This window comes from Phytophthora parasitica (genome assembly GCF_000247585.1).
Source record: "Phytophthora parasitica INRA-310 unplaced genomic scaffold supercont2.67, whole genome shotgun sequence".
Classification (NCBI taxonomy): Eukaryota; Oomycota; class Peronosporomycetes; order Peronosporales; family Peronosporaceae; genus Phytophthora; species Phytophthora nicotianae.
In genome coordinates this window covers 154733-167003 of record NW_008649053.1, presented here as the reverse complement: position 1 = coordinate 167003, position 12271 = coordinate 154733, and the positions used below count along the sequence as shown (strand labels likewise).

Genomic DNA, 12271 nt, shown 5'->3' with positions numbered 1-12271 from the left:
ACACACACACACACACACACACACACACCCACACACACACACACACACACAAAAAGAACAGATCCCCACATTTACAAACAAGCTACTCGTTTGTTCTCTCAGCAGCAACATCTCAGACTTTGCCTCCATTGCAGCACCATGGACGTGCTTCGATCACGGCGCACGAGCTTCCCTTATGTTTCGGTGCTGTTTGGACATCATTAAAGAAAATCAGCAGCGTCGTTCGGCTAGGTAATAAATACACGTATACGTCGGACTGATAATTTGATTTGATTCGCCGAGTGGAAATGGCTATATTTTCATTAGCCAATCACGTGAGAGGATTTCCGACGGCGGATATGAACCCATCCAAAAGATCATATCGCCTTCGGATTGACACGCCGTCGGAGATAACACGCCAACACCACCAGAACCGCTTCAACATGGTCACCACCTTAGCATCCACTTGGCCGACGGCGAGAATCTGCCAGAACCGTCGGAAAAGTTAACTACAGTATGATGCTTGACGTACAAGGGCTCCACTACGGCAGCTCTGTCCGACACGGACTTCAGGTCAAGGCTCATTCTCCAATTTGCCAGCTCAAGTGCATTCGATCATCAAGTCTCAATCCTCTGCAATGGCTGGCGCTACGACGAGCTCTCCGACCAACAAGCGGCCGCTCATAACTGAGACCGACAAGAAGGACGGCAACCGTATCCCGGTTACGCTGCTATCCGGTTTCCTGGGTAGTGGTAAAACTACTCTACTGCAGCATATTCTCAAGAACAAGGACCACGCGTTGCGTGTTGCTGTGATCGTCAATGACATGGGCGAGCTCAACATCGACGCTGACCTTGTCGCGTCGGCTGGTGTGCTTCAACGCGAAGAACAGCTCGTTCGGCTCGAGAACGGCTGCATCTGCTGCACGCTTCGTGTCGATCTGCTCGAGCAGATCGCCCGTATCGCCCAGCAGGGTGAAGTGGACTACATTGTGATCGAGAGCTCTGGCATCAGTGAGCCTATGCAAGTGGCCGAGACGTTCGTGTTCGAGCTGCCTGAAGGTGCTGAGGAAGAGGTGAAGGTCGACCCTGCGCTGTCTCCGAGCAGCTCCAAGCGCTCTCGAACGGAATCCGGTGCGTCGTCGGGAGACGACACTAGCGCCAGTGCGTCGCCCTCTGCTTCGGCTGGTATCCCCACCGTTCAGCTAGATGAGCTTCTCGTTCGTGACGGCGAGCAACTTCCGTTGTTGCGTGACATTGCGCTGCTGGACACGTGCGTGACCGTCGTTGACTCGGCCACCTTCTTCCACGTATTCGACGACCCACGCATGCTCGCGGATGTTGAAGAGAACCGTAAGCAGCTTCCTGAGGGAGACACCCGTACGATCACCGACCTGTTGATCGACCAGATCGAGTTCGCAGACATCATTCTACTTAACAAAACCGACCTGGTGCCTGCCAAGGACGTCGAAGCTATTGAGAAGGTTCTTCGTCGTCTTAACTCGTACGCCAAGATCGAACGCACGGTTAAGGGCCGTGTGGACCCAAAGATGATCCTTGGTACCAAGCTCTTCTCATTCGAGCGTGCGTCGCAGCAAACGGGATGGCTTGAGTCGCTCACTGTCCCTCATACACCGGAGACGGTAGAGTACGGCATTGGGTCGTTCCTGTACAAGGCTTCGCGTCCGTTCCATCCTGCAAGACTGACTGGAATTATTCAGGACGAGTTTGTAATCGTCGAGTCCCCAACGTTGCCTCCGTTCCCTACTGACGATGATGATGGTCACGATCATGACCACGAAGAAGAAGGTGAAGAGGAGGAAGAAGAACCTGCTGATGGAGACCAGGAGATGGAGGCTGAAGAGGACGGTGAGCCTCTCGGTGAGCAAGAAATCGCCAAGCGTCTGGAAGGAAAGCAGAACGGTCTGTTTAAGAACCTTCTGCGTAGTAAGGGCGTCTTCTGGCTCGGCACTCGGCCATACAACTACGCTACGTGGTCTCAAGCAGGTTTGTACTGCACTCTGGCTAACGGAGGCATGTGGATCGCTGCTATTCCTGAGGAGGAGCGCACGCGTACTATGAAGGAACTGCCGAACTACAAGGAACTCATGGCACGTGAGTACGGCGACCGTGGTCAGGAACTCGTGTTCATCGGCAGATTCTCACAGGAGGACGACGAAATTGCAAAGATTCGCGCGGCGCTGGACTCGTGCTTACTCACGGACGAGGAAATGAAGCAGTACAAGGCTGGCGACTTTGAGGAGTGGGAAGACCCGTTCGAGCCGTGGGAGTACTACAGCTTCGAAGATTAAGTGTGCTAGGTTCTCGTAATAGAAATCTTTTCAGTATTTTGCTACAAACATTGTTTTGCTACGTTGCATGACTTATTCGTGTTATGATGGCGGTAACTAGACCGTCTTCGACTTAGCTGGGAATACACTTCTTTTCACGTAACAAAAGTGCTAGAAATACATTAACCAAATAGAAGGCCACTTTACCATTACAGCATTCTACTAGAATTTCAAGGTCATCGAGCAACGTATGTAGCTGCATAAATCGATTTCCTGTGTATTGTGCAGTTCTGTAGCGTTCAGCAATACTGTACTGTTCGTTTTCATTACCAAATCGTTGGGATGTTAAGAGTACACAACTGGTAATTCGGGTTCTATTAATTATAACATTTGCCTACCCGCAAGAAGATCATCGTTTGCGCTGAAGATCTTCAGCCTGAAGATACTGGTGAACTGTACACTGACAAGATCCGAGCCGTGTCGTCGATCGTAGGGTCACTGATATTTTCGCCATGAGGTGGGCGACAATGCGGCGATAGAGAATTCTTTTTCGGAGAGCCAGAAGTGACGAAAGCATGCCAGATCTCCTGTTTAACGGCGACAACGCGCACCGAGCGCGTCTACGTGAGCTTCGAACAAGGGCACACTGACGCCACACTACACATGTACATGTAGCATTTTGGTCGGGGCTATCCGCAAGTCGGAAGACAACGTGAAGCGAGAAAATTTACCCACGATGTTCGCAGCTTTTCTCGTGCTCGCCGTCGGCACCCATGCGCGTCTTCCAGCCGTGTAAGGGACCCGGCCGCACCACAAATGCACTGCACACGTGCGGACAGCTGGCTCCAAAACTGGCCAGCAAAGACGGGCGTTCGCCACGGCCGATGTTGCTTTCAAACGCTGCCGCGAAAGATTCCAGGCGGCACAAGACTCGCAGAGGAATAGGAAAACGAGACTTGTCGTTAGTTCCTCCCGTCTAGCCGGATTGGTGGCTTCACCAGCAGGCTGGCTGGCTGCAAGTTGCGCTGGTCGAGACACTTGCTCAGAAGATCCGCTGGCGACGGATTTTAATTGACTGGAAACCGGCTAGCGGGTACTTTTTTCCGCCCTGTCGATTGTCAAATTGCCATGTGGCCGTGCCACCCGTGCGCTTTGAGCGGTCTCGAGACCCGAAGAAGCTCACATCGATGTGCAGGGCACTTCCTCGAGTATCTTTCGCCAGCACCAGCCCTCTACGGCGCAAGACACTTGTGTGCTATAGTGTCACAGCCATCCTTTTGTATCCGTCGCCGATGCAAAGTCTCTTTGTCATCCCGGCCGTGGCCGCTATCCGCTAGTCGACGGTCATGCATGTCATTCCTCAATTCGCTTCCTCACTCGCATCGAAACGAATTGCCATTAGAACTTCATCGGCAATGGTGTGCACGTCGTATATGAGCGTCGTCGCAATGCTAGCGGCACTTGCTACTGGCGTGGTGGACGCCACCTTGCCCGGAATCTGCTACGCGCCCTGGCACCACGACACCGTGACCAGCGACGTGCTGGCCACCGACATGGCTCAGATTGCCCAGTATTTCACGGCGTTCCGATCCTTCCAGGCGCAGTACAGCGGCATTAATGTGATCGAGACGGCGGCCAACGCAGGCCTCAAGGTGGCCGTCGGTGTGCAGCTCACTGACTCGTCGGCTATTGACTCGGAGATTCAGGCCGTGTGCGACGGCTACTCGTCATACCCGGACGCCATCGAGGCCGTGTACGTCGGTAACGAGGACCTGGTGAACGGTGACTTTGGTACATTCAGTGCCGACACTCTGGCCGGCTACATCTCGCAAGTGAAGGAGTGCACGAGCAACGCTGTACCCGTCGGCTCTGTCCAGCGCATTAACGAGTGGCTGAACGCCGACGACGCCTCCACGCTAGCCGCTGCTTGCGATGTCATCGGCGTTAACATCTACCCGTTCTTCACCCAGGGCGACGACACGGCAGTGTCCAAGCTCGAGACTCAGTGGGCGCAGATGCTGGCTGCCGGCTATGATGAGAGCACCATGCATTTGACTGAAACGGGCTGGCCGTACGAGGGCGACGACTACGAGGGCAACTCGCCGTCGTACGATGGAATGCAGCAGTACCTGAACGACTGGGCTACTTGGTCCTCGGGCGTGCAGTCGAGCTACTGGTTCATGATGTACGACACCACCACGAGCTACACGGGCGCCAACTACGAGACCCACTTCGGTATCTTTGGCGACGATATGGTCGCTCACGTGACCATCCCGGGCGGCAGCAGCAGCGCCAGCTCCACCACGACGTCGACGGCCGCTTCCACCAGCGAAGACACCACGCAACAGACCACGCAGAGCTCGGCTTCGACTACCACGGACGACTCGACTCAGCAGACCACGCAGAGCTCGACTACGGCGGATGACTCAACACAGCAGACCACGTCGTACATCGACGACACAGCCTCGGAGGAGACCGAGACGGCCACTCCCGCGCCGACCACCTCGGAGGATGTCGGTGCCTCGGAGGAAGAGGACACGACGACGACCACGACGACCACGGACAGCCCGACGGTGACCCCGGCCGCTACGACGGCCACGACGACGACCGCCAACTGCGCCATGTAAGACGCGTTGGCATTCCTTGACGTCTCTTGGCAAGACCCTTCTGGATCTGAATTTTGAAAAGGAGACTTTGGATGGATCGAATGTGCGGAACTTCCACTGATAATATCCACTGATGTGATAGATTTCTATGCTTCTCACCTTATCGCACATCGTTGATTTGTATGAATACGTTTACGTCATGTATGTACATAACGAGCACTGCTTCTCGATCGTCTGGGCTCGCCTATGCGAAGTCCGGCGCAGCGTGGCATGGCGTGCGTGCCAAAAGCGCGCGGTTGTAAGCAAACGAGACAGTGGAGACCCTGCCTCTGCAAACGTGGATTTATGCTGAGTCCCTTGAACTCAGTCGGAGTTCGGAGTTCAAAGGTGACTATCTGAATAAACGCTCTGCAAAAGCTCCTCCGAATTCCAGCCAGCTCGGTGTGAACGCGTTACATGTAACCCCGCCGAACGATAGTCGCCACTGTGTCGTTCCCCGCCATGTGCCACGCTTGACCTGCTGTTGTCTCAATGTTTGAGGGTGCTGGCAATCTCTGCCAAGTTTTCGATTGTACCGCCTGGTCGTCCATGTGTAAGACTCTACGGTCTCTTGCCCGCAAAGGCGAGTGTCTCTTACCGAACGTCAGTTCGAACAGCAGAGCACTCGCTTGCCTCCTCTCTCGTCCCCTCGGAACGGGAGCACAGGTCCCCGAACCTGTTCGGACAGCAATTCATTCCCCAATTTTCCTCGTTCAGCACAAGGAACTACCAGCACCAACACCTCCCTACAGCTTCCTCTTTAAACTCTTCTTTTAAAGATGGTGTGTGCTACCTACAAGACCGTGTTCGCCATGATGGCCGCTCTGGCCATCAGCTCGGCCGACGCCACAGGCTCCTGCTACGCCCCGTGGCACCATCCGACCGTCAACGAGGACGTGCTTCTGAAAGACGTCCAGAAGATCGGTCAGTTCTTCTCGAGCTTCCGCACGTTCGAGACCATCATGAGCGGTGTCAACATCATTGACGTTGCTGCCAAGGCTGGTGTCAAGGTCTCTCCCGGTGTGCAGATGAACGACCTGACCAAGGTCGACTCCGAGATTCAGGCCGTGTGCGATGGCTACGCCAAGAACCCTGGCTCCGTCGAGACCATTTGGGTCGGAAACGAGAACCTGCAGAACGGCGATTTCGGCACGGTCAGCGCCGACCAGCTCGTGGGCTACATCCAGAAGGTTAAGGAATGCACCGGCGGCAACGTGGCCGTTGGTACCGCTCAGCGTATCAACGAGTGGAACACCGCTGCTGGTGCTGACAAGGTCTCCGCCGCTTGCGACAAGTACGGTGTTAACATCTACCCGTTCTTCACGCAGGGTGAGCAGACTCCTATTCAGAAGCTTGAGGCTCAGTGGAAGCAGATGACTTCCAAGTACGAAGAGGGCAAGATTCAGCTGACGGAGACCGGCTGGCCGACGGAGGGTGAGACCTCGTTCGGCAACTCCCCGTCGCTCGAGACCATGCAGCAGTACCTCAACGACTTTGTGCAGTGGTCGTCGGGCAAGGGCGAGTCGTACTGGTTCATGATGTTCGACACGACCACCAGCTACACTGGCGCCGAGTACGAGAAGCACTTCGGTTGCTTCGACAAGGATGGCAACCCGAAGGTGTCGATCCCTGGCGGATTCAAGGATGGCTCGACCACGACCTCCCCCACGCAGGGCAGCCAGACGCAGGGCAGCCAGACCCAGGGCAGCTCCACGGGCAGCCAGACCCAGCAGGGCACTGATGCTCCTGCTACGCCTGCCACGGACGCCCCTGCCGCCACCCCGGCCGCTAACGATGGTGGTGACCAGACCCAGCAGCAGGGTGAGGTCTTGGTGACCCCCGCCCCGACGGAGCAGCAGTACGCCGTCGACGTGCCGGAGTACCGCACGGAGGCTCCCGGCACCCCGCCTGCTAACGATGGCGGCGACCAGACCCAGCAGCAGGGCGAGGTCCCCGGCACTCCCGCCCCGACGGAGCCGCAGTACGCTGTGGATATTCCGGAGTACCGCACCGAGGCCCCTACCAACCCTACGGGTGAGATCCCTGCTCAGGAGACCCCTGTCCAGGGCACTCCGTCCGTTGACGTTCCTACCCAGGACACTCCTTCGGTGACCCCCGCCCCCGTTGTTCAGTCTGGCAAGGACTGTGCCATGTAAATCTCTCGTTAGTCGTTGATGTAGACGACTCGGTTACATAGTTGGAAACTTGGTACGACTAGTTCCAAGGTGAAGCATGTAGCGGAGGTGCATAACCGATAAACAAAACAGCTTTTGTACAGATACTACTTCAATCATTACCACTCTGACACTGACTAGCATGTAGTAGTACATCTAAGCATCAAGAAGCGCCTACTCTAACGGGTGAGTAACTTGAATGTCCTCTACTAGTAAAACTTCTAAGCTAAGAGCAATTCTACTGTTCTACTGTGTGCAACTTCAAGCCATTATCTCTCATACGGTTGTCTTATCCACTTGTCTCGAAAATCTTGGCGTGAACCAGTCACTAAGCTCCGGACGACGCAGCCACAGGGCCTACCCGTCGTCTTATGACTCGCCATCTTGAGTGCAACGCATTCGTCACCACAGTGAAGTCCGCGACAAGCAGATTGTCCTAGCGTGCGTGCCTTACGACGTTAGTCTAGCGACATCTCTGCATCGAAACGCTTCTCTTCTCTAAAAATTAACGTTTCGCGGCGACGAACCACAACGTGAGGGTGGAGTCGTCGGGGCACTCCTATTATATCAGAAAGTTTATGAGCAGATACAAGCGAAAGCCTCCGTAACGGGCATTCCTCCGGAGCAGCTTGTACACATGACCATTCGATCGATCCTTCACGGAATCCGCGTGGCGACTCAAGCGACGTAAGCCAATACACCAACATGCTCAATTCACCACAACCTTCATGCCAGTCCGAATTCATTCTGACTCCTTGCTGTCCCTCTAGCACGACGGACGGCTCCATTCACCCTATTGCTCACTTTTCATTTTCTCCACGAAGACACAGTCCGACCAATTCGATCTCGAGCGACAATGGTCTTCTCAAGTATTCGTGTTGCTGTGGCGATGGCTACACTCGCGGTCGCAGCGGATGCAACGGGTGTGTGCTACGCTCCGTGGCACCACACGTCCGTCGATGACACTGTCGTCGGAGCGGATATGACCGAGATCGCTCAGTATTTCTCGAGCGTCCGCACGTACCAGGCCCAATTCAGCGGCGTCAACGCCATTCAAGCCGCGGCCGCAGCGGGACTTAAAGTTGCAGTCGGTGTACAGCTTACAGACGCCTCGGCAATCGACGCCGAGATCGACGCTGTGTGCCAAGGCTACGCGTCCAACCCGGACGCGATTGAAGCGGTCTATGTAGGTAACGAAAACCTCAAAAACGGCGACTTTGGCACGTTCACTGCGGATGAATTAGTGATCTACATCAACCAGCTTAAGACTTGTGTGGGTAATACTCCTGTTGGTTCGGTACAGCGTATTAACGAGTGGCTCACTGCTGACGGAGCGTCAACGCTAGCGGCGGCGTCGGACGTCGTTGGAGTCAACATCTACCCGTTCTTCACTGTCAGCGACCAGACTGCAGTTGAAAAGCTGGAGGCTCAATGGACCCAGATGACGAGCATGTATGACTCGAGCAAACTCCATCTAACGGAGACTGGCTGGCCGTCCAGCGGCGAGAACTATCAGAGCAATGCACCGTCCATTGAGACGATGCAGCAGTTCTTGAACGACTACGTCACGTGGTCCAAGAGTGTAGGATCGTCGTACTGGTTCATGATGTACGATACGACCGTCAGCTACACGGGAGCGGAGTACGAGAAGCATTTCGGTCTGTTCACCTCGGACGGCACGCAGAAGGTCACGATCCCCGGTAGTGATAGCACCACACTTCAGACCACCTCGACTTCCTCGTCCGGGTTGGATTCGACAGCTCAGGACACCACGGATGCTCCTGTGACCTCAACGACAGCCCCGGTTACCTCTGATTTCTCGATAATAACTCCGACAACTACCTCTGCTGCAATTGATACACCTACAACGACTGCCCCTGTTGCCACTGATGCTACTACCACAGCTCCGTCGACAGCAATTGATACCGCAGCTGAGGCAACCTCTCTGAACACTGATGCCCCAACTACAGCCCCGACGACTGCTATTACCGAAACGTACGCTCCTTCTTTGGAAGGCTCGACTCAGTCTGAGGCTGAGGCTGCTCCAGCTGCAACCACGGTCGTTCCTACTAGTGGCAAGTGTAAGGTCTCCCTCCGCAAACGCTATTAGCTAGACGAACTACATCCAAGTAGAGTACATTACTGTGTGTTAAAGCTCGTCCCTATACATGCTGTTCATAAATTTGTGCTTTAAAGCTCAGTAGTTAAGGCTGAATGAAGGATAATGTTGCCAAACCATTTCTTATTGATCAAGCTGTGTACAAACAGTTCCTTCGACCGGGATGGAGTTTCCAGCGACTCCCTACAAGATGAACACAAAGTAAAAGCCGAGATACACTTGTCTAGAGCTACGAAAACAATCTCTATGACTTTGAAATCTACAGCTTCCTTGACTTCCCTTCAATCGAAGCACAGTCGACGAACTTCGAGGACTGCGTAGTGCTCACTTCTTTGCAGTATCGGCATATCTTGTCGAGGCATCCCACGCCTCCAGAAGCGCAGGTCTTGTCTGTGACGATCTTGATACCGACTGCTGCGTCTCCAGACGATACGATCTGGCTACACGTTCCAGAATCACGTTCAGAGAATGGAGCAACAGTGCCGGCTTCGTTGCCAGTATTGTCCTGCTGGAATGTGTAGACAGGAGTAGAAGTGGCACCAGCGGTCTTGTTAGCAGGGGTATCCTTGCTCTTCACGGTAGCAGGAGGGTCGGCCGATACATTTGGCTGTTTTTGCTGCGTTGGGGACGCGTCCGTGGCATTGCTTTGCTTCTGCGCTCCATCGCCGCTCGGAACGGTGATCTTCTGCTTTCCATCGGAAGTGAAGACGCCAAAGTGCTTCTCGTACTCAGCACCAGTGTAGCTCACTGTCGTGTCGTACATCATGAACCAGTAGCTCTGAGGGACGTTCTTGGACCATTCCACGTAGTCGTCCAGGTACTTCTGCATGCCCTCGATCGAAGGCGCGTTCGCGCCGTAGTTCTCACCTTCCGACGGCCAGCCAGTTTCCGTCACGTGCATCTTGTCTGCATCGTATTTCACCGCCATTTGTTCCCATTGCGTCTGTAGTTTTTCGACGGCCGTCTGTGGGCCGTTCGTGAAGAACGGGTAAATGTTAACACCAATAACGTCGCACGCCGCAGACAGCGTGGCTGCGCCTTCGGCCGAGAGCCACTCGTTAATACGCTGCACTGAACCGACTGGAGTCTTTCCTACACACTCCTTCACACGCGTAATGTAGCCGACGAGCTGGTCGGCCGTGAACGTTCCGAAATCTTTGTTCTTGAGGTTTTCGTTACCAACGTACACAGCTTCGACGGCACTCGGGTTAGCCTTGTAACCTTCACACACCGCCTTGATTTCTGCGTCAATTAGTGCCGGATCCGTAAGCTGTACGCCTACAGCCACCTTGATTCCTGCCGCTGCGGCCGAGTTGATGACGTTCACGCCACTGAACAGTGTTTGGAATGTACGGATGCTGGAAAAGTACTGACTGACCTGGGTCAAGTCCTTGCCTACGACATCGTAGGTGACGGTGGGGTGATGCCACGGCGCGTAGCAAATACCTGTTGGAAGGGGGCCAGCCTGTACGACGCTGACTGTGACTGCAGCTGCAAGAGCGCAGACTCGCCAGACCATAGTGATACTCCGGTTTGGCTTGCAAAATATACTCTACGAAGCCTCGACGCTTTCAAGAAGAGTTGATCGGGAAATGGCGCACGTTCCGCGTCTCCGTTTGTTCGGTGGAGTCTACGGACACCAAGGGAGCCAGTACCGATATCGCCACGGCGGACCAACGCTGCGTTCGACACGGACGCTGTCATTCCAGTATGAGAGAAAGTATGCAAAGAGATTGGGAACGTGAGTACTCAACAGATCCCAAGCTGTACAGATGCCGTAAGTTTGGGCATCTGTAGAATTCCTGCAGCAACTTTGCTTCGTCGAAGCCTTCGATGAGTCAAAAAGTACCATGGAATCGAAGGGCCCGTGAATACGACACGCCGATCCAGGAGGACAATTCGTGATGGCGACGTTGTTTGCAACTTGCAATTCGGAATGTAGTGTGGCAAAACCTTGATAAACTGACAGCGAATGGATGATGGAAAAACAGTTCGACGAGTTCGTTTCCCGCCACCGCCCCGAAAAAAAAAATCCAGGGTTCTCATTAGCTTGTTGCAGCTTAAAAGAGTCTCCAGTGCCGTCGGCGGTGGAATACTGTACAATTCTGACTCACAGAATCTTAATCAGTGACCGCTAATTATCAAAAACTTAAAAAGAGCGCACCGCAGAAGTCTGCGGGCGGAAGAAAGTGTTGTCATCGGCCTCAAGAATCTTGAGTCGATGATAGCATTTCGTCTAGAGCCAAGCGGCGGGCTACCACGCCGTTGCCACTGAGCTTGGTCGCGTTGAGCAATCGATCGCGACGGTCAAGAAACAACGGACAGCTCCTGGCTCCTGGCCAGCGACGAAGGATTTATCGACACAAGCGTGTTAGGGACTCTTCCGGATCGTGCGCCTGTGTAAGCTACTCAGACGCTTTGGTTGTGTGCAACGATCGTTCTTGCATTTTGACCATCGGTCATGGTCGCGCCGTAACAAGACTGCATGCTCGTTGCGCGTGGCGAACAATGACTTATATTAATAGGTAGTCTGGTTATTAATACTGACTTGTGATGAACACTACATGTAGTTTTTTTTTTCATTCTGCGTTGAAAATCTCTATCGGCGAAGGATGCCGGCTCCCACGACTTGCGAGACTCCAGACCGTTTCGACGAGTCACTTCAGAGTAAGAATCAGTTCTGTAATTATCATAAATCAGTAAGCAAAGTTTTTCTTTTATTATGCACTATTAACAACTATTATATTTTGTTAACTTCTACAATGTCTTCGCTTGGTCGGCGATATCAGTCTACGGTAGTGTACAGCTTCTGAATCCTGGGATATTGTACTGTCGTATCAAGCGAGATCCTGTTTTATTTTTTTTTTTTGCGGCGGAGTCAGAACAATATGGCCGACCAGCAGCTTGTTGCCGTGCTACGCAGCGAAAAAAAAAACAGGAACTCTACAATACTAGTCATAGCGGTTATGGTCACGGCAAAGTCTGTACAGATCATCTCAGACGGTTAGTCAATTCTGCTGCAGAGGAATGAGAAAGAAGATCTCGCACTTTTGTGAAGATCGC

General features: G+C 53.7%; 5 protein-coding genes across 5 annotated transcripts; 4 read left to right on the top strand and 1 right to left on the bottom strand.

The window, feature by feature from the left end:
• The first annotated feature begins 548 nt into the window (after positions 1-548).
• Positions 549-2351, top strand: PPTG_17189 (hypothetical protein). Its single transcript, XM_008915065.1, has one exon. The coding sequence runs from the start codon at positions 618-620 to the stop codon at positions 2289-2291; it is 1674 nt and encodes a 557-aa protein (XP_008913313.1). The 5' UTR covers positions 549-617; the 3' UTR covers positions 2292-2351.
• A 1102-nt stretch (positions 2352-3453) lies between these two features.
• PPTG_17188 (hypothetical protein) lies at positions 3454-5076 on the top strand. Its single transcript, XM_008915064.1, has one exon. The coding sequence runs from the start codon at positions 3617-3619 to the stop codon at positions 4895-4897; it is 1281 nt and encodes a 426-aa protein (XP_008913312.1). The 5' UTR covers positions 3454-3616; the 3' UTR covers positions 4898-5076.
• A 175-nt stretch (positions 5077-5251) lies between these two features.
• On the top strand, positions 5252-7336 carry PPTG_17187 (hypothetical protein). Its single transcript, XM_008915063.1, has one exon. It carries the CDS (start codon positions 5695-5697, stop codon positions 7069-7071), a length of 1377 nt encoding a protein of 458 aa, XP_008913311.1. The 5' UTR covers positions 5252-5694; the 3' UTR covers positions 7072-7336.
• Positions 7337-7506: 170 nt separating this feature from the next.
• On the top strand, positions 7507-9326 carry PPTG_17186 (hypothetical protein). The gene is made up of 2 exons (XM_008915062.1): positions 7507-7776; positions 7860-9326. Exon 2 carries the CDS (start codon positions 7946-7948, stop codon positions 9197-9199), a length of 1254 nt encoding a protein of 417 aa, XP_008913310.1. The 5' UTR covers positions 7507-7776; positions 7860-7945; the 3' UTR covers positions 9200-9326.
• Positions 9250-10727, bottom strand: PPTG_17185 (hypothetical protein; the record flags this gene model as incomplete). The annotated part of the gene is made up of 1 exon (XM_008915061.1): positions 9250-10727. One exon carries the CDS (start codon positions 10725-10727, stop codon positions 9468-9470), a length of 1260 nt encoding a protein of 419 aa, XP_008913309.1. The 3' UTR covers positions 9250-9467.
• Positions 10728-12271: the final 1544 nt, after the last annotated feature.

What these genes read in the sequence shown, in the direction of transcription:
- PPTG_17186 (XM_008915062.1), top strand. Translation starts at nt 7,946, where the DNA reads ATGGTCTTCTCAAGTATTCGTGTTGCTGTGGCGATGGCTACACTCGCG.
- PPTG_17188 (XM_008915064.1), top strand. Translation starts at nt 3,617, where the DNA reads ATGCATGTCATTCCTCAATTCGCTTCCTCACTCGCATCGAAACGAATT.
- PPTG_17189 (XM_008915065.1), top strand. Translation starts at nt 618, where the DNA reads ATGGCTGGCGCTACGACGAGCTCTCCGACCAACAAGCGGCCGCTCATA.
- PPTG_17187 (XM_008915063.1), top strand. Translation starts at nt 5,695, where the DNA reads ATGGTGTGTGCTACCTACAAGACCGTGTTCGCCATGATGGCCGCTCTG.